General features: G+C 49.2%; 4 protein-coding genes across 4 annotated transcripts; 2 read left to right on the forward strand and 2 right to left on the reverse strand.

Annotated features, from left to right (window-relative positions):
• Positions 1–8,482: 8,482 nt before the first annotated feature.
• On the reverse strand, positions 8,483–10,961 carry B0T15DRAFT_518184 (uncharacterized protein). The gene is made up of 3 exons (XM_062868346.1): positions 10,533–10,961; positions 10,367–10,449; positions 8,483–10,301 (listed from the first exon to the last, which is right to left on the reverse strand). Exons 1-3 carry the CDS (start codon positions 10,741–10,743, stop codon positions 8,868–8,870), a joined length of 1,728 nt encoding a protein of 575 aa, XP_062726111.1. The 5' UTR covers positions 10,744–10,961; the 3' UTR covers positions 8,483–8,867.
• Positions 10,962–11,089: 128 nt separating this feature from the next.
• Positions 11,090–14,548, forward strand: B0T15DRAFT_33798 (CBF/Mak21 family-domain-containing protein). The gene is made up of 3 exons (XM_062864132.1): positions 11,090–11,850; positions 11,918–13,582; positions 13,648–14,548. Exons 1-3 carry the CDS (start codon positions 11,254–11,256, stop codon positions 14,446–14,448), a joined length of 3,063 nt encoding a protein of 1,020 aa, XP_062726112.1. The 5' UTR covers positions 11,090–11,253; the 3' UTR covers positions 14,449–14,548.
• Positions 14,549–15,760: 1,212 nt separating this feature from the next.
• Positions 15,761–17,919, forward strand: B0T15DRAFT_481734 (Adenylylsulfate kinase-domain-containing protein; the record flags this gene model as incomplete). The annotated part of the gene is made up of 3 exons (XM_062866048.1): positions 15,761–16,383; positions 17,222–17,474; positions 17,545–17,919. 3 exons carry the CDS (start codon positions 15,761–15,763, stop codon positions 17,917–17,919), a joined length of 1,251 nt encoding a protein of 416 aa, XP_062726113.1.
• On the reverse strand, positions 17,920–19,498 carry B0T15DRAFT_546967 (uncharacterized protein; the record flags this gene model as incomplete). The annotated part of the gene is made up of 4 exons (XM_062870167.1): positions 17,920–18,356; positions 18,415–18,907; positions 18,965–19,151; positions 19,213–19,498. The coding sequence occupies 4 exons, from the start codon at positions 19,496–19,498 to the stop codon at positions 18,150–18,152; spliced, it is 1,173 nt and encodes a 390-aa protein (XP_062726114.1). The 3' UTR covers positions 17,920–18,149.
• Positions 19,499–19,609: the final 111 nt, after the last annotated feature.

Genomic DNA, 19,609 nt, shown 5'->3' on the forward strand with positions numbered 1-19,609 from the left:
TTTTACTAGTATTCGTTAAGTGACTTAGGATCCATTATAGCTAGAGATAGGTTCTTATACTACCGAACTATAGAAAAGAATATAGAAATAGATATGATCCCGGTAGAATACTAAGAATATCTGGCGTTCGAAGCAAAATATCTTAAGGGGCTATTAGACCATAGACCTTAGGACTGTAAACTCAAGCTTAAGAAGCCCAGTTAAAATTCTTTAAAGTACATTATACTAATAAAGAGTAAGATATTAAGTTAAAGAGATATCTTAAGGAGAATCTTAAAATAGAGTATATTAGACTATCGATATTACTAGCAGGCTATCTAGTCCTATTTATTCTAAAGAAGAATAGAAAGCTTTAGATATATATAGACTAACGTATCTTATAAGCGAGATGAACATATAAGCGAATTGAACACTTGCCACCATACTATAACAGTCAACTACAATTACAACACAACAACATTATAAACCTACTATAATTACATCAGAAACGGCTGAATCAGATGCTTCTGCAACCTCCTAACAAGTGCGGGCATTATGACCAGGCTTGCCGCACACACCACAGCACCGAACCTTCGTACAAGCCCCCCCTGCACCACCACCATCCGGCTGCATTTCTTATGCCACCTCCCCAACCACAGCCTTTTGGTCTAGTAGATCCTTTGCATCTTCTACTGCAAGTGATCCTCCAAGCTGTGCACGCGTTCTTTTGGCTCTTCGGCGCTTGCTCAGCGCCTCGTTGGCCTTGCGGAGCGAAGACACCTCTGCCTGAAGGAGGGCCACCTGGTGCATTATAACCATCGTACCCTTGGCAAGCTGGTCTACAGCAGTCAATATCGAAGTCGGGGAGCTGTTTTGATGGTTGGCAATGCGAGTCTTGATGAGCGTTGACTGTAAGTTGGCTTCTCGGGGGTTGTATGGTGTCTGGAAGACCCAAGATTATACAGTGCCTGGCTATAAGGTTAGGGGTGTTGGTATACGAAGCTTGATATCTAGCTTCGAAAGTACCCTCTCTAGATCGTACGGTACAAGGCCAGCCCCTGCAAAACCACCCTATATATTCCTCTTGGTGATAGAGGCAAAGAAGGCCGCGCGAAAGGTACAAAGGAACTCGAGCTTGCTTATATGGTTGATATACGCGCGTATTAAGTCCTCGATCTGGCGACCATATACCTGCTTCAACGGCCCAAAGCAGCCAATATCAAGTGGCTAGAGGAGGTAGGAGGAATATGGAGGTATATAGAGCGTAATAATGTTATTCTACTGGTAGTAGAGCTCGAACTCGGTCGAGTAGTGGCTTTCGTGGCCATCGAGGATCAACAACCGGTATTTGCCCTTTATCCGAGGCGCTATATAGTAGTCGAAGTGCTTGATCTAATCAAGGCCTATTATATTGGTAGTCCAGCCATTGTCGGTGGTTATAATGCGCTAGTCGGCCAGGAGGTTGCACTCGGTATACCAGTTGGCGAGGTGGTATTACGCCGCTAAGATAATGAACGGAGGGATAGCCTAGCCAAGGGTATTAACGCCTTGGATTACGGTCGCCCATTTGCAGTTGCCAGGCTAGGCTAGCTTTGCCTTGCCACGGCCATCCGAGGTTATAACCACCATGCCTAGGAAAATAATGCCCATTATAAACCTAGTCTCGTCGAAGTTATAGATATGATCATCTACAATACTATACTTGGCCTTAACGTTCCGTATAAGGGTAAACCATTCGCTAATGACCTTTGGATCCTTGTATTTGGCCCTTTGGTAGTCGTATCTATGCATATAACGCGTCCGGAGCTCTGGCTGGCGTTTGACGAAGTTATACGCCCAGAGCTTGCCGACAGGGGGCGCGTCGCGTACATATAGTAGTTAGTTGGCCATATCTTCCATACCACGTAGTCTCGGGGGAAAGGCTCGCTCAGATAGCTCAATTATATACTGAATAAGAGCCTTCTCTTCGGAATCGGTGAGCCTGCGCGAGTTAGGCATAGTGTCGCGTCGTGCAGGCTTGCCGTCGCGTCGGTTTCGGATGGTATTGACTGTGACGTTATAGATCTTTGCTGCGGCGCGAAGACTAAGTTTTGGGTTCTTTTGAATAGCTTCAAGGGCTAAGATTACCCTAGACTCTCTTGAAGCCGAAGACATCGTTGGGTGTAGAGGATTTTCGTTGTGGTATGGAGAGAAGACCCGTCGCGGTCAAAGTGTTCAATTCGCTTATATGTTGATCTCGCTTATAAGATACGTTACCGATAGCTAAATAAAGAGATAGTAAACAACTAGTACCTTTTGCTATTTATCTTATCGCTTTAAGATTAGTTAGTAGGAGCCTATTATTTTATTTGGCTTAATCTTCCAATAGTATATACCTATATTTATATCAAAGAAGGGGATAAATAGAAGGTAGCATTTTATATGCTCTATAGCTACTATAAGTATTTTATAATACCTTTTAGATTGATAAATATATTAGCAACCTTCTAGGCAGTTATTAATTATATAATTTGCCTATTCCTCGGCCGACTTATAATCTATTACCTAGATAATATGCTTATTTTCTCTAAGATACTTAAAGAATATAAGAAATATATAAAGGCAATACAAAATACTTTATAAATATGAACTATTAGTTAACAAGGATAAAAGCGAATTTTATTATAAACATAATATTTCTTAGATATAAAATTTCGCCTTATAGAATTAGGATAGAGCTAGTAAAGATTAAAGCGATTAAGAATATAGCTACGACTAATAACAATAATAGAGGTATAAGAATTGATTAGATTTGCTAACTTCTATTGAATGTTTATCCGGAACTTTAATGATCTTATATAACCTTTATTTAAACCCATAAAGATTCAAGTTCTAGTAGGAAACTAAATATAAGTAAATATTTTTGAAGATCTATAATACGATTATTACCAATCTAATACTCTAGTTGCTAGACCTTTAGAATCTATATAAGATTAAAACGAATATATCCGATCATATAATCAGAGGATAACTTAGTTAATATAATAAGGAAAATTAAACCTAATTATATTCTTTTCGAAAAAGCTCGAAGGGCTATAGTTTAACTATCTTATCTATAAGATAGGAGTTGCTAGCTATTGTTAAGGCTTTTAAGAATAGAAACCCTATCTTACTAGTATAATATATCAAGTTTAGATCTATATAAACTATAAGAACTTATAGTATTTTACTACTATAAACGTACTAAATAGACGATAAACTCGATAGGTAGAGTTCCTTTTAGAATTTAACTTTAAAATCAAGTATAAGAAAGGCTCGGAAAATATATAGGCAGATATATTAAATAGACGGCTAGATTACTTTAGGAATAATTAGCTAGACGGTTCCCTATGGTATATTCCCTAAATAATTGAAGATCTTACCGATAATATACTTCTATAATAGGGCGAAGATCCCGATCTATAACCTTTATAACTGCTTCAAAAATATTATATAGTCTTTAGGGAAGAACAGCTAGAGAAAGACTTCTAGGACGGGAAGTAGAACGATATATACGAAAAGGCAGGTATCTCTTAGAGAATAGAGTGTTATAATATAATAACAAGGCCTATATTGTACTAGGATCAGATAGAATTAATTAAGACGATTTATAAGTCGGAACTCAAAGGATATATAGGAATTGCTAAAATAGTCGCCAAGGTTCGGCAGTACTATAACTTCCTAGGACCCAGGACTAGAGTTAAAACTGTTATATAACAATATAACCTTTATAATCAAACTAAGTTAGTATAGCATAAACTATATAGGCTCTTAGGACTATTGCCAGTTATAGAACAACTATAGAGTTTGGTAATAATAGACTTTATTACTAAACTACTACTTCTAAAGGACTTAATTATTAGAGTACAGTATAATAGTATTCTTACTATAGTCGATCGACTTATTAAATAGAGCTACTTCTTCCTATGTAAGGAATTACAGTTAGTAGAGCAATTTGCAAATATAATCTATCAGTATATTATATCAGTTTATAGATAGCTGAAAGAATAGATTACGGGTCGAGATATTAAGTTCGCATTAAAATTTTAGCAAGTACTTATAAAGTATTTAGATATAAAAACAAGCTTTCAATAGTATATTACCTATAAATAAATAGCTAGATACAAAGGTTTAACTAGATTGTCGAGTAATATTTTAGAATATTCGTTAGCTTCTAATGGAATAACTAGGTCGATCTATTACTAGTAGTATAGCTTATATATAATATAATACCAATAGAGATAACGAAAGTTACCCTATTCTTTACGAACTTCGGTTATAAAGCAGATTTATACTAGAGACTAGATATTATAGTGCCTAGAGTAAAAGTTAAGGTAGAGAAAATATATATACTATATACGATACTAAAGTAAGAACTCGAGTTCATTAGGCTTAGGATAAAGGAGTACTATAATAAATATCGGCTTAAGAACCTTGCCTCAAGAAAGGAGATACAGTCTACTTTATTTCTCGAAATTTCAAAACGAAACGGCTAAGTTTGAAACGACTTTAAAAAGATTAGATTATTTAAGGTCGATACAAAAATTTCGATATCCAACTATCGACTTTTATTACTACTAACGATAAAGTTATATACTAACGTCTTCTATATCTTACTCCTTAAACTAGCACCTAAGAATATACGGCTTATAAAGGATATTAAAGCTAAGGACAAAGAAAAAGAACAGAATGTTAAGGAGATCTTACACTTACGAATAGTTAAGGGAAGGCTAGAGTATTTAATTAAATAGCTCGACTTTAGGCTAGAGGACGACTTATAGGAGCTAGCAATATACTTTAACTATATAGAAAAATTAACGGAGTTCTATCGACGGAATCCAGACCGACTAGGGAAAAGAAAAACGTAAAAGTCTTCTCTCTACAAATAGCCCGACTCTACAGTTAGGCTATTTATATAGAAAAGGGGTATAAATAGGATTCGAACCTATAACCTCCTAGAGCACTTATTCGGGTATCATAACTAAGCTATATTACTAAGCTAATTTATTTATTAAGAATAGGCAGTAAGAATTAGACTAAGAACCTTAGAGAGAGAGAGCAACTATAGGCAGTAATACTACGAACATAATATATATAGTAGGCGTAACTAAGACCTGACTATTATTGCGATTTCTCTATTATATCCGACAAAGTAGGACTTTTATTACGATATTCGTTAGAAGGATAGAATAGCTAGTTAAAACTCCCGCTAAAAGGGTCTAAGGCGGTACCGGTAGAACTATAAGGTATAGAACCTATAGCCTCCTAATCTATTATTATACCAATAGCCCCTAAGGCTTACGCCTATCTGACTAATACCTGCTTATCCGATATACCAAATAACTTAGGACCTAGGACTTTAGAAATCACTCTATCTACTTTGTCTAGATTTGTTATATTATAATGAAAAAGCTTATTGCCCTGGTTATAAACGAAAGTACGTCGTTTTTATAACTAAGCTGAGGCATTTAATATCTCGGTTAATAACTCCTCTTTTATAGCAATCTATATATTAAGCTTCTTATAAATAGCTAGATTTCAGAGAACTACGATAATATTAATACCACCGCTAATAAGCACTATACTATATATATGAGAATCAGCTATATTAGGGCTATTATAGAGTATCTCTATAAGGATATAGTTTATATAGCAGTTCGATCTATCCTTTGCAATATAGCGTAGCTTAGGCTCTATATGCTAATAACAGGAGCAAGATATAATTTCGAAATCGTCCTAGTCGAATAAGTTAACTAGAAGTTTATATTTATATATCGTATTATAACGACGCTTCTCGATACAGCTTAATACTGCGCCGGTAAAAGGAGAGGAAAGCAGAAAAAAAAACCTATAGAGAAGTAAGAAGAGAGCTGACTGCTATTTGAAACTAATGAGGAAGGGTAATGGTCTTCTGGGACAAAAGACAGAGAGAGGGCATTATATTATAAAGTAACTATATATATAGGCCGGTGGGGCTATAGCTAGGTACAAGGTACTAATCGGGGATAAGGTATAGTATAGACCCTAAGTGGCTTATTGCTTGGTGTGACGGCAAGTGTGGCCTGCGGGGTGCTTGCCGTCAGAGAAGATATAATCCACCGAGTCGCAAGTACGAGGGACTTGCGATTCCGACATCCTTTTCGGAAGGTGTGCATAGCCGAGTGGGTTAGATTTATGCTCCACCGTCACACTTGGCATTATAAGTAGAAAGCTTATTATTTAGCATTATAAGTAGGCTTAGTACGATCAGTAGTAAACGCGGTAAGCGGCTCATCTAGATTATCACTAAGCCAGATAATCTAGGTATAACGTACATTATCAGCGAGCGGGACATATCAGCGAGCGGGACATATCAGCGAGCGGGACATATCAGCGAGCGGGACATATCAGCGAGCGGGACACTCTCCACTACTCTATAACAACTACTCTCAATTGCAATGCAACAACACTAAGAACCAACTACAATTACATCAGAAACAGATGGATCAGACCCTTCTACACCCTCCTGGCAAGTGCGGGCATTATGACCAGGCTTGCCGCATACACTATAGCACCGAACCTTCGTACGACCCCCCCTAGCACCACTACCATCCAGCTGTGTTTCTTGCATTGCCTCCCCACCTATAGCCCCCTGGCCTACCACCTTCTGTGCCTCCTGCATAGTAAGTGATCCTCCAAGCCGTATATGTGTTTTTTTGGCTCTCCGGCGCTTGCTTAGCGCCTCGTTGGCCTTGCGGAGCGAAGACACCTCTGCCTGAAGGAGGGCCACCTGGTGCATTATAGCCATTGTACCCTTGGTAAGCTGGTCTATAGCAGCCAACATCGAAGTCGGGGAGCCATTTTAATGGTTGGCAATGCAAGTCTTGATGAGCGTTGACTATAAGTTGGCTTCTCGGGGGTTATATAGTGTCTGGAAGACCCAAGATTATATAGTGCCTGGCTATGAGGTTGGGGGTGTTAGTGTACGAAGCTTGATATCTAGCTTCGAAAGTACCCTCTCTAGATCGTATGGCATAAGGCCAGCCCCTGTAAAACCACCCTGGATATTCCTCTTGGTGATAGAGGCAAAGAAGGCCGTGCAAAAGGTATAAAGGAACTTGAGCTTGCTTATATAGTTGATATATACGCATATCAAGTCCTTGATCTGGCGACCGTACGCCTGCTTCAACGGCCTAAAGCAGCCAACATTAAGTGGCTAGAGGAGGTAGGAGGAATATAGAGGCATGCAGAGCGTAATAATGTTGTTCTACTAGTAGTAGAGCTCGAACTCGGTTAAGTAGTGGCTTTCGTGGCCATCAAGGATCAATAACCGGTATTTGCCCTTTGTCCGAGGCGCTATATAGTAGTCGAAGTGCTTGATCCAATCAAGGCCTACTATATTGGTAGTCCAGCCATTCTCGGTAGTTATAATGCGCCAGTCGGCTAGGAGGTTACACTTAGTATACCAGTTGGCGAGATAGAACTACGCTGCTAAGATGATGAACGGAGGGATAGCCCAGCCAAGGGCATTAACGCCTTGGATCACTGTCGCCCATTCACGGTCGCCAGGCTAGGCTAGCTTCGCCTTGCTACGGCCATCCGAGGTTGTAACTACCATGCCCAGGAAGATAATGCCCATTATAAACCCAGTCTCGTTGAAGTTATAGATATCGTCATCTACGATACTATACTTGGCCTTAACATTCCGTACAAGGGCAAACCACTCGCCAATAACCTTCGGATCCTCGCACTTTGCCCTCTGGTAATTGTATCTTTGCGAATAACGGGTACAGAGCTCTGGCTGGCGTTTGACAAACCGATGCGCCTAGAGCTTGCCGACAGGGGGCACATCGCGTACGCGTAGCAGTTGGTTGGCCATATCTTCTACACCACGTAGTCTCGGCGGAAAAGCTCGCATAGATAGCTCAATAATATATTGAACAATAGCCTCCTCTTCAGATTGGGTAAGCTTCTTCGAATTGGCTGGAAGATCGCATCGTATAGGCCGGCCGGTACGTCGGTAGCCGAGGGTTGAAACTGGCACGTTATAGAGCTTGGCCGCGGCTCGAAGGCTTAGTTCTATATCATTTTCAAGAGCTTTGAGGGCCAAGGTTACCCTAGCTTCCTTTGAAGTGGAAGACATCTTTAGTTGTAGGAAAAACGCGTTGTTAGAGGTAGATGAGGAAGGACGCGTTATGCCAAGAACTTAGTGTCCCGCTCGCTGATATGTCCCGCTCGCTGATATGTCCCGCTCGCTGATATGTCCCGCTCGCTGATAATGTACGTTAGGTATAACTAGGAGAGGAAGTTATATATAGTTCTATCATTCTGTCACTCGTTCAAGTAGCTAGCTTCCTCGGTAAGCAATCACAAGCAGTAGAGTAGTCACTACCTTACTGTGCAGACATTGCGACTTGCAGTGTTGTGTACCCTTTGGCTTCACCGAGACCTACAGTCCGACCAGCAGATACCTTCGACCGGCGAACCCTTTCAGAGCCAGGACTGCCTGTGGTTTCGTCACACTTAGTGATCCCGCCATCTTGCGGCAACCATTGGCTCCTGGCCCTGGGACTGCGCCCCACCCGGTTGCCATATATGGTTGGTTCATGACACTTACTTAGTGCGCGTTTAGGTATGAGTCCGGTAGTACATCTCCACCAGCCACCCGACCCTGCACAGCCACTCGGGCCCACCACAACCACAAATGCTCACGAGAGTAAGGCTGTGCCTCAGAGACTAGTTACAACATAGCAACCTATGTACTATTGAACCAAGAAGCTAATGTGCATGCTAGGCTAAGTCAGTCGATGCACCATGAAAATACACACAAACTCTATCCGTCTAGCCGTAATCCTACACTTGGCGTCTCCCTTGATCACCTCTCCTGACCGCTACAGTGACGCATGCAATTGTTGTATCATGCCGGGCAAGTCCGCCATTTCAACTGCCTGCTTCAGCCCCAGCCTGCGGCTCTGCACCTCAACCCGCCTGGCCACACGCCACTCCTTGCCGAGCAGGACGATCACTGGGAAGCCAATGAGATCTGCATCGGTCAGCTTCCATGGCAAAGGCTTTTGCCTGTCGTCAAGGGCAACATCCAGGAAAGCGTTGGTGAGACCGGCGCCGTTGTTGATCTGGCTGTGAACTTCCATGGCATCACCCTCGTCAGCGTCCTTCCCAGGTATAATGACACACGAGTACGGGGCTATGGCGACAGGCCAGTTCAGGCCCGTGCTGTCGGCCAGATGTTCAGCCACGGCGCCGACGACGCGGGAGATGCCAATTCCGTAGCACCCCATCTGCATGGGCGACGGTTGCCTAGCCGTGGGCAGCGAGGTCATGGCTCCCAAGGGCTCTGTGTACCTCGTCCCCAGGAAGAAGGTATGTCCAAGTTCCATTGCCCTTTCCACCTTCAAATGGCCCGTGTAACACTGAGGACACTTATCGCCGGTGCGGATCCTTAGGAGGTTGAGTGGCTTATTGCTGCCTCCTGTGCTATGATGGTAGGAGGTAGCTAACGGGCTTGTTGGCGGATGCAGGGCTGCTGGCCAGCTAGAGATAGCCGTGGCTGAGCTCACCGAGGCACTGCCCAAGGACGCCAGGAGACGGCCGTCCACGACATTAACCACTTCCGTTGCTGTTCCCGTCTCAGCTGCTGTGGCGGTTGCCCAGAAGGGTAGAGCATCTTCCACCCCGGCGTCCAAATCAGGAACCACGGACTTGACTGCGGACAGGTTGATGTCCTGATCCGTAAACTCGCGTAACTCACCACCGTCCACTGGTCTGGTCCACCTCGGGTACCATACATTGACAAGCTTGGCCCTGTCCTTGGTGATGCCGCGCCAGACTTGGTAAGGGGTACCAGAGGGGGCCTCGTCAGAGACGGCCGACTCGGCTATCTCCTCGTTGACCACGTAGTCACAGCTGCCGCAGCTGACGATGTAATCTTCACCGAGCCGCGTGGGTAGGTGATACTCGTGGCTCAGGTCCCCCCCCATATCACCGGAGCTGGCTCGGGCCGCCAAGACGGGGAGTTTCATGTCGGCGAATATCCTGGCGTATACAGCACGCACTTTGTCATACGTTTCAAGGGCCGACTCGATGCTGTTATCAAAGGTGTACAAGTCCTTCATGACGAACTCTCGTCCACGGAGGAGGCCGTGCCGCGGACGCAATTCGTCGCGGTACTTGCGTGTGATCTGGTACAGCCGGAGTGGAAGCTCCTTATACGACTTGACTGTCCGGGCTACGAGCGTGGTGATCTCCTCCTCGTGCGTGGGAGCCAGCAAGTAAGGCACCCCACGGCGGTCAGGAAACCTGAACAGCTTTTGGGAAGCATATGTTAGGATTGGCGTCTCAAGCTGCAGCACGGGGACTGATAGAAACCAACTTCAGACGCAACGTTCTGCAACCGACCGCTCTTCTCCCAGAGGGTCTCGGCAGATATGGAGGACAGTGTAACTCTAGACGCCGCTGTCGGCCGTGGCGTAGTAAACGTGTAAATGTAAGCGTCGCAGCGCATGCCTCAGCACGGAAAACATTGCTGATAAACTCACCCAACAGATCCTCCATGTGGCCTGCGACAAGCCTCTCGACCTTGTCCTGAACCCGCCGGCCCAGGGGCAGCATGTGGAACATTCCGGCGTGCGATTGGCGCAGGAAGCCGGCCCGGATCAACTTCGCATGAGCATCTTCAACACCAGACCCGGCGATACCACCGCTTGGAAACCACACCCGTGAGAGACGGGCGACGGCTGGTGGGACCATGGTTCTGCGAGGCAATCCGCCACTCCTCTCTCAAGTGTTGTCACTAGCAGCTCGGTATGCAGAGCTGAGGCATTGTTCATCTAAAGCCGTCGCGTTGTCGTTGATATTTCTGGGTGTAATATACGGAACTCGGATTGGTAACATTCGGATGCCGTGTTCCAAACTGGAATTTAGCGTAAGTACGGTAGCAGAAAGCGACCTGTACTAGCATACTGATAGTATGCATGTACTGCGATATAGTACGGATTATGGAGTCCTCACACAGTACGGAAATATACCTAGTGTAGTCCGTAGCGATGGCGACCCTGATGCTATCTCTGGCGGAGCCCCACTTCTGCAGGGGGCCCGGCAACTTTTTTTTATCCTCCAGATTCCCATGCCATCTTTTCAGAAAGGGACAGTCGGTGGTCCCTTGTACAGACTTCATGTACCAGCTAAGAGCTGACTGAAAAATCATCGGCCATTCTCAGATACGCGTGGTGAGTTAGGGGGACGCAGATCACGACCGAAATGGGCTCGAAACGCACGAAGGAGAGGAAGAGGGCCGACAAGCCAAGCCTCAACGAGACCACGCTCGCTCAGTTGACAAGCAAGATCGACAAGTCTCTCGCGGATTCGGAGAAGCAACGAGCCCCCAAACGGAAGAGGCAACGCGACAATGACGATGAGCACGAACCGAAGAGGCGGCAAACCCGACCTTCGGACCGCAGCTCACCAACGGATTTCAAGGACAGGCCGAAGAACAAACATGCCCCTAGACTGCTTGACGAGATATTGGCTCTTGGGGGCGACGAAGATGATCTGGAGCTAGTGGCTAATGTGGACTCTGGCGACGAAGGCGGCAATGCGCCCCGCCCCAAGCCTGAGCCCGAGACGGTTGTCGACAAGTCCTTGAGAGACGAGCTTATGCAGTTCGCATCCAGCCTCGGCTTCAGCAATTTCCGCCAGGACGAAGACCCCGAGACTGACGAGGACACTGATGCCGCCGAGTCTGTGGCGGATGGGTCGAGCGACACCACACAGGAGATTAGCGAGGCGCCGGAGGAGCATACCCAGGTAACTCTACCGCCACAGGAGGCCCGACAGGGGAAACAATCTAGGAAGTTGGTCAGTAAGCGATCCTGCAAGACGTTCCTCGCTGCTCGGACGAAGCGCCGCATCTAACCCCTCCCAGAGATTCGAGCCTCGTCCTGACTGGCACGGGCTCTCCGTGGAGGGCCTGCCTACACAGGCCTCGAGCAACGTCAAGCATCATTCCGCATCCATAGCAAACCTAAAGGCATATGCGGAAACCCTTTTGGAAGATGATTCCACCAAATACCTCACCCTCCGAGCGTCCAGCTCATCACAGAAGTTCATGTCGACCATCATGTCGTCCGGAACCCTCTCAGACAAAGTCTCGGCGCTGACACTCTCGATTCAAGAATCGCCGCTCCACAATCGCAAGGCGTTCGAGACATTGATCACCCTAGCCGGCAAAAGGAGTCGCGGACAGGCAATCACGGCACTGGCGGCTCTTGTCGATCTCTTGGGCAATGGGACTGTCCTCCCAGGTGACCGCCGTCTCCGTCCTTTCAACGCCCAGCCTGCGTTGCTCGGGGCCTTAGATACCCAGGGTCGTTCGCCCTGGGTGCCAGGGTATCCGCTCCCCGGGAAGGTGACGGAGCCCCACCTGATGATGTGGGCGTATGAAGACTGGCTCAAAGGCGCCTACTTCCGCATCATACAGCTGCTCGAAAACTGGTGCGCTGACGAGATCGAGTACTCGAGATCTCGAGCTCTCGACTTCGTGTTTGGACTGCTCAAGAGCAAACCGGAACAGGAAGCTAATCTGCTGCGGCTGTTGGTTAACAAACTCGGCGATCGAGAGCGGAAGATTGCATCGCGGGCCTCGTATCTTCTTCTGCAACTACTCACAATCCACCCAGGAATGAAGGCGATCGTCATCGGCGCAGTGGAGCAAGAGGTGCTGCTGAAACCCGGGCAGAGTCTGCGTACCAAGTACTGCGCCATCAATACTTTGAATCAAACAATCCTGAGCAGCAAGGAGCCGGCCATCGCGGAAACCCTTCTACGCATTTACTTCGACGTCTTTTTGTACCTCCTGAAGACCGGTTCACTGGGCACTTTCGAGGCTCCCGACAGAGACAAGAGCCCGGCTCGCTCCGGGAAGAAGAAGAAGCCTGGCACGCCGACTGCTGGAAACGAACAGGAGACGGCCCAGAAGCTTGTCTCTTCCCTGCTTACGGGCGTCAACAGGGCGATACCGTTTGCCAATGCTGAGGACTCGACACTGGAGAGACACCTTGACACCCTGTTTAGGATCACTCATTCCTCCAACTTCAACACCAGCGTCCAGGCGTTGATGCTCATCCAACAGCTCGCTGCTTCCAAACAACTTGCTGTCGACCGATTTTACAGAACTCTGTATGAGTCGCTGCTGGATCCCCGGCTCATCTCGTCGTCCAAGCACGCGCTCTATCTTAACCTCCTGTTCCGGGCTATGAAGAATGATCCCGATGTTCGTCGTGTCAAAGCGTTTGTCAAGAGGTTGATTCAAGTGCTGAGCCTGCATCAACCTTCATTTGTATGTGGCGTCCTGTTCATGATCGCCGAGCTGCACGCCACGTTTCCCGACCTGCACACCTTGCTGGATGAACCCGAAGAAAACGACGATGATGGCGAAGAAGTATACCGGGACGCCCGGGACGATGATCCTCAAGCAGACGGTGCCTCCCGGAGGACACCTGAGACTAGTGTTACCCGCCTTGCCGCCTACGACGGCCGAAAGCGAGACCCCGAGCACAGCAACGCGCATCGAAGCTGCCTCTGGGAACTTGTAAGCGGCTCCCTCCAGCGGATGGCCCGTGTTGTGCAATCTGTAAGCTAACCACCTGATTCCAGGGGCCTTTTTTCTCACACTACCATCCCTCCGCGTGCCTGTTCGCCAGGAACCTCCTTGCGCCGCAAAAGACATTGCCCAAACCGGATCTAGCGAACCACACCTTGATGCACTTCCTCGACAAATTCGTCTACCGCAATCCCAAGGCTGAGGAGTCCAAGCGCGGTGGCTCGATCATGCAGCCAGTCCTTGCTTCTGGCAGTGCATCGCACGTTGTGGCGTCTAGTAAAGCCGCCGTTAGACAGCAGCCGGTTGTCAACTCCTCCTCGTTTTGGAACCTCAAGCCCGACCAGGTTTCTGCCGAGGACGTGTTCTTCCACGAGTACTTTGCTCGCGTGGGTAAGCCTGGCCGAGCTGCACGCGCTGCCAAACAGACCGCCGAGGCTCAAGCGGGGTCGGATGAGGAAGGGGCGGAAGAAGAAATCTGGGAGGCTCTGGTCAACTCGCAGCCAGAAATCGAGGGCGCTGATGCCGAGGAAGACTCGGACGTGGACCTGGAAGACTACGATTACTCGGATAACGAGATGCGGATCGACGGCTCGGGCACTGGCGAAGAGATGCCGGATTTCGAATCAGATTCAGAGGGTTCAGAAGGCAGCACTGATGGTTTCGAGGGTATCTTTGATGACTCCGACGACGATGATGAGGCCAGTACGAGCGAGAATGATGCTGTCGCCGAAGACGGAGAGAAGCCTTCCAAACATGGCCGCAAGGGCAGGCTTAGTAGGAAGGAGCTGAAGAGCCTCCCTACGTTCGCATCGGCTGATGACTATGCCGCCATGTTGGCTACGGAGGACGATTAGACACATAGGAAGAATACCTAAACTGCTTTCAAAAGCGCCTGCACTGCGTGGTTTTCTAGAGCTGGCACTATGCCAAGGGGTCGCAAGCGGTCGCTATGGCATGCACCGGGCCACCCCCTTGCGCAAGGCTCCTCGCCCGTACTGTCTCTTGCTAGACAGACTTCGTCGACGAACCGCGAGATACCGACCATACGCCCGCCATGCGCAGAACCTTACAAGTTATAGACGCAATTGTTCGGCTGGGGGCCGGTGGCTGCGACTCGTTTGCCGCGGTCCTAAAATACCTCGATCCCTGTGTTCTGCCTCAACGAGGAGGAACCTGGCCATGCCTGAGCCACGGTCCCAGTGCTGTGCATGTTCCAATGTTTTCTCCTAGGCCTGCATAATATTTCCGCGCAATGCGTATCGCTACAGGGTCGATGTGGACTTACATCCGAACTTTGAGGTTGACCGGGAGCTCCTACCTGCGTATACAAACGTCTCCAAGATGATCACGCAGTTTGATGAGGGTTATGGTTGAACAGGCCCGGACAGACAAGTGTGAGGCGTAGAAATGGGTTCATCGATGTTAGCGTACTTCGGGGCGGAACTGTTAGCCGATCCCTACCTTAGGTACCTGTACAATACTTGTATGTAATTTTAACTGGCAGGTATCCGGTAAATTTCATGGTCTCAGTCCGGGCAGGCACACTCGGCATCTCGGGGACATTATGCAATGTGCCTGAGGTGTGCCATTACCGAACGAGAGCATACCGACAGGTTGTCGGCCAAAGAGGAAAAAAAAAAAAAAAAGCAGCTGGATGCCACTGGTGTTTCATCCCATTAGGCGTCGGCACTGGACTGCAATACAAGGTGTACTTGATAGTTGTTCCCGGTCGCGCTGAGCGTGTGCTAACTCGAACCTAACGAAGCGGGTCCACTTTTGGCGGCGCTGCCGAGGATCTCGACGGAGTCACGATAGCCGGTCTGGAGCCGGTAAACCCGCCGTATAAGAACCAGAGCTTTCCCCTTGTCTATGTCCAATCCGGAGGATGCATTCACGGTTATTTACGGCCGCGCGCCGTCATACCTCATCGCTGCTTGTGGCGACTCCGGCCCGGCCCTTCGCATCACCGTCTGCCCGGTCCATCACCACTGCGACCGGTATTTCGGGCCCACGCACCCTGCTCTGCGTTCGGCCGACTAACTTTTGATCTGCACTCATCCTCTAGGCCCAGGTGTCTCTTCGCCTACAGCCGAGAAGGTCCCCTTTCTTCGCCGAGCGGCCTCCCTTACCGGCCGTATCTTACTTTTCACTACGCTAGGGTTCATCATGGCTGCGGCACCCGCCTACGAGTCGGCGGCGGCCATCTTGTCGCCCCCGAGTGATGCCGACACCCTTGACTCCTTCATACCCCAGGATGACGACGCCAAGGCTAAGGAGGACTACATCAACTCACACCCGCTTACGGCATCCCTGCGAGCGAACCCGGATTTCACAGAGTCACGCCCGCATATGAAAATCCCGGCGTCGTGGCGAAGGCATAACCTGACGGGCGGCACTCTCGTGGGGCCCGGCAAGATGGCTATTCCCCCGTTTTGCTGGACCGAACGGGAGGGCAAGAGCTATGTGCAGATCACGCACGTCGGTACGGATCTGTGCGGCCACGTGGGCATAATCCACGGCGGGTTCTTGGCTACCCTGCTGGACGAAGGTCTCGCCAGATGCTGCTTCCCTGTGCTTCCCTACAACGTGGGCATGACGGCGAAGCTGGAGGTCAACTACAAGGCGCCCGCCACGGCCAACCAGTACTTGGTGCTTCGGGCCACGACCGTCAAGGTAGAGGGCAGGAAAGCGTGGGTCGAGGGGCATATTGAGACCCTCCCGACAGAAGAAGGGCAGCAGCCAACCATATTGGCGACAGCCAGCGCCCTCTACATCTCGCCGAGGCAGGCGTCGGTGCGTGGTCTTCATTCTCCGTCGGAATCGCCAATGACCTACCGCTTGCTGACCGAGAGAAATCTACAGATGATGGCGAAGGTCTACCCGGTGAGCTAGACCGGGCAGCGTGGCTTCAAACACGTAAACCATGTAGTCACGACGGTAGAACGGTAGGACAGGCGTGGCACCGGCAACAGGAGGATGTGATACCAAGTAGAGCATAGATGAATAGTCGATAGAGTACTTAGTGTATAGACGAATGTTCTGAAGATGTTAATGTTCCCGCGTCCTTGGGACCGAAGCAGTAAATTGGTAGTTATTTAACTCGCTTGAGATATTTGATGATACTGTCCAGTCCCCTCCATTGGGCGTCACGCCCAGCGATGTCCAATCGACAGATTTTGCGGCAGGTACAAGCACCTAGGTACCTTCGGCACGTGCAAGGGGTGAACCTTATTTGTGCTCCAGTATTCAGGTACGCCATCAGGGCGAGGGTGGGGCGTTGGCTAGGAAAGGAAACCCCGCGCCGGATCGGAGACAATCCAACCCCTCGGAGTCCCGGAGCCACCGAGGACCGTGATCGGCCTTGGCCCACCACGCGTCTTGCTGCTAGCAACAATTGATAATTCTTCTGCATACATCCCCCGCCGCTGTGCCCCACTGCCCTTATATGCCCCTGCGACTTTCACATCACTTGGGTGGGAAACCGTTAAATCATCCCTTCTAGCAGGCGTGTAGATATCAGCAGAGTCAGTAGCTAACTGGCGCAAATGGCAACGTGAGTTCCTTCCTCCAGTTTCTGTTCCTGAGGTGTCTGCGGACGGGAGGACACGGCTGAACCACGCGGAGCAGCAATATCACTTGGCACCCGTCGCTCACACGGCAGGAGCGGAACCAGCTGCGCCGTCAGCGTGGATTTACTATCTGGTTCACGGGCTTGTCGGCCTCGGGCAAGTCGACGGTCGCGACTGCCCTCGAGCAGCACTTGCTTCATATCGGCCTTTCCGCCTATCGGCTCGACGGCGACAATGTGCGCTTCGGGCTGAACAAGGATCTGGGCTTCTCTGAGAAGGACCGCAACGAGAACATCCGCCGCATTGCCGAGGCATGGCGCCCCGCTCTCCTGTTTTTTTTTCATTGTCTTGTCTGTTAGCCAGTGGCTGATACCCCAACAGGTTGCGAAGCTCTTTGCCGACTCGTCGACCATTGCCATAACCTCTTTCATCTCCCCATACCGAGCAGACCGGCAGATTGCTCGAGATCTACATGCGACTGCCTCCCAGGCAGGCGACGAGCCACTGCCCTTCATTGAAGTCTTTGTCGATGTCCCTCTGGAAGAAGCCGAGAAGCGTGATCCAAAGGGGCTGTACAAAAAGGCACGAGCGGGTGAGATCAAGGATTTCACGGGCATCTCAGCGCCGTACGAGGCGCCCGAGTCCCCCGAGATCACCATCAGGACCGATCAACTAAGCGTCGAAGAGTGTGTACGCAAGATCGTGGATCATCTTGCAGAAAAGGGCCTCATAACCCAGACACAGGAGACAAGATGAGCGGTAGGTTAGATCGGGCCCCAAGTTGTCCGGCTAACCCCTTCTGGCTACATGGTCTATATGTCGTCTCATTAGCGCTGGAAAGCGTGAACAACTATGCCCATAGACATGGCTGCGTTAGCGGTGTAGGTAGAGAAAATCTCAAGACATGCTCGCGTTAAGCCAAGCACTCCCCAACCAGTACATCACAGCTGTCATCCCCTGCTACACTGTCCCGAGCCCCAACATCATCATGGAAGGTCGAGTTCATAGTACACGTACGCCGTGTACTCGCCACCTTCGGCGTTGCTCAAGCCAGCGGCGGCCATCTCAGACGTTAGCGATGCGTCGTCCTTGGTGACCCGTCCTCGTTTATCCCTCCCAAATGCGTTTCCACCGAGGTACGAGTACGCCGAGTCCAGGGCAGCTTTCACCTTCCTCGCCTGTTTTGGTGTTGTCTGCCACCGGGTTAGCCATGACATGCCCTTCTAGCACGTAATATTATCTGAATCCTACCTTGACCAGGGCACAAACAAACTCTAACGGCAAGCCATACCGGAGGACCGTCTCAACAAACACTCTCAGTGTCACAACATGTGCCCAAATCATAATGGACTCGCTCCACCCTGTTCGACCAAGCCTCAGAGCCTCACCCCAGACCTTCTTCTCCTCTCTGACGACACGGTCGAGTTCGCGCTGCTCCTCTTCTTTGCCGCCCTCCACGTACTTGTACTGCCGAGGCGTCCATTTCTGCTCGCGGCACTTCTGCAGGAACTCGGCACTGGTTTTCTTGAACGTTGTGACGGCGAATAGTGTGAACTCTTCGTCCTGCGCAACTTGTACTGACGACCGCGGCACGACCATAGGAGCTAGGGTCTCGTAGCCTCGGATGAAGTCCTTGCGCGCGTTTGTCGGCACCGCGATGAGATGGGTTTCCAAGTACTCTGACTCCTGCACAAGGAGGCTCGGGTCGACAATGGGGGTCAGCGACTTGGTTGACAGATTTCCGCTACTGCATATTAGCCCTCCTGCATGCAACACTGTGAAGAGGTCCCGGAAAACTCACGTCTGCTTCCGCTGTAACGCGGCGAGCGTAGTCTTGACGCTGTTGTATTGATGGAACTTGGCCTTGACATCGTTGTCAATGTTCTGCAGCTCCTTTTGCAGATTGTCCACCAGCTCCCCCAACGGTCGATCGGCTCGGTATCGCACTCTATTCCATTGGAAGTTGCGTAGGTAATGATCCGTGGGTTCTGTACACAATCTAGTTACCGACTGAACGAGGCGAACGAGGGGATTGAGGGCGAGGCCTACTGTCATTAACCACCTTCTGCTGGGCCACCTTGTCTTCGTCTCCATCTAGTATCCCCTTGAGAGACTCGGCCACCTTCGCGATAGCGGCTTCACATGCGGCATTGAGCTTTGCGAGGTCATCTGCATGCTGTACCAGAGCATCGAGGGTGCCAATCTTGAACGAAGGGATGGGGAATGGTAGCGTCTCTCCGTTATCTCGCCCGACTGTAGCGGCCAGAGCTGTCATGGGGTCATCGTCGAAGATCCTGAGGGGTAGCGAAACAAGGATGTATTGGGTTGGTTGCATGGTCGGTTATAATCGCATGCCTCGAGGGCTTGCGGAGGGTGCACGATTGCGTGAAAGCCTACAATTTGATCGGCCTCGGTGCTGAGAGGTACGGCGAGCGGGGCACCGGGC

Source organism: Chaetomium strumarium (genome assembly GCF_033439665.1).
Source record: "Chaetomium strumarium strain CBS 333.67 chromosome Unknown B0T15scaffold_1, whole genome shotgun sequence".
Taxonomy (NCBI): domain Eukaryota; kingdom Fungi; phylum Ascomycota; class Sordariomycetes; order Sordariales; family Chaetomiaceae; genus Chaetomium; species Chaetomium strumarium.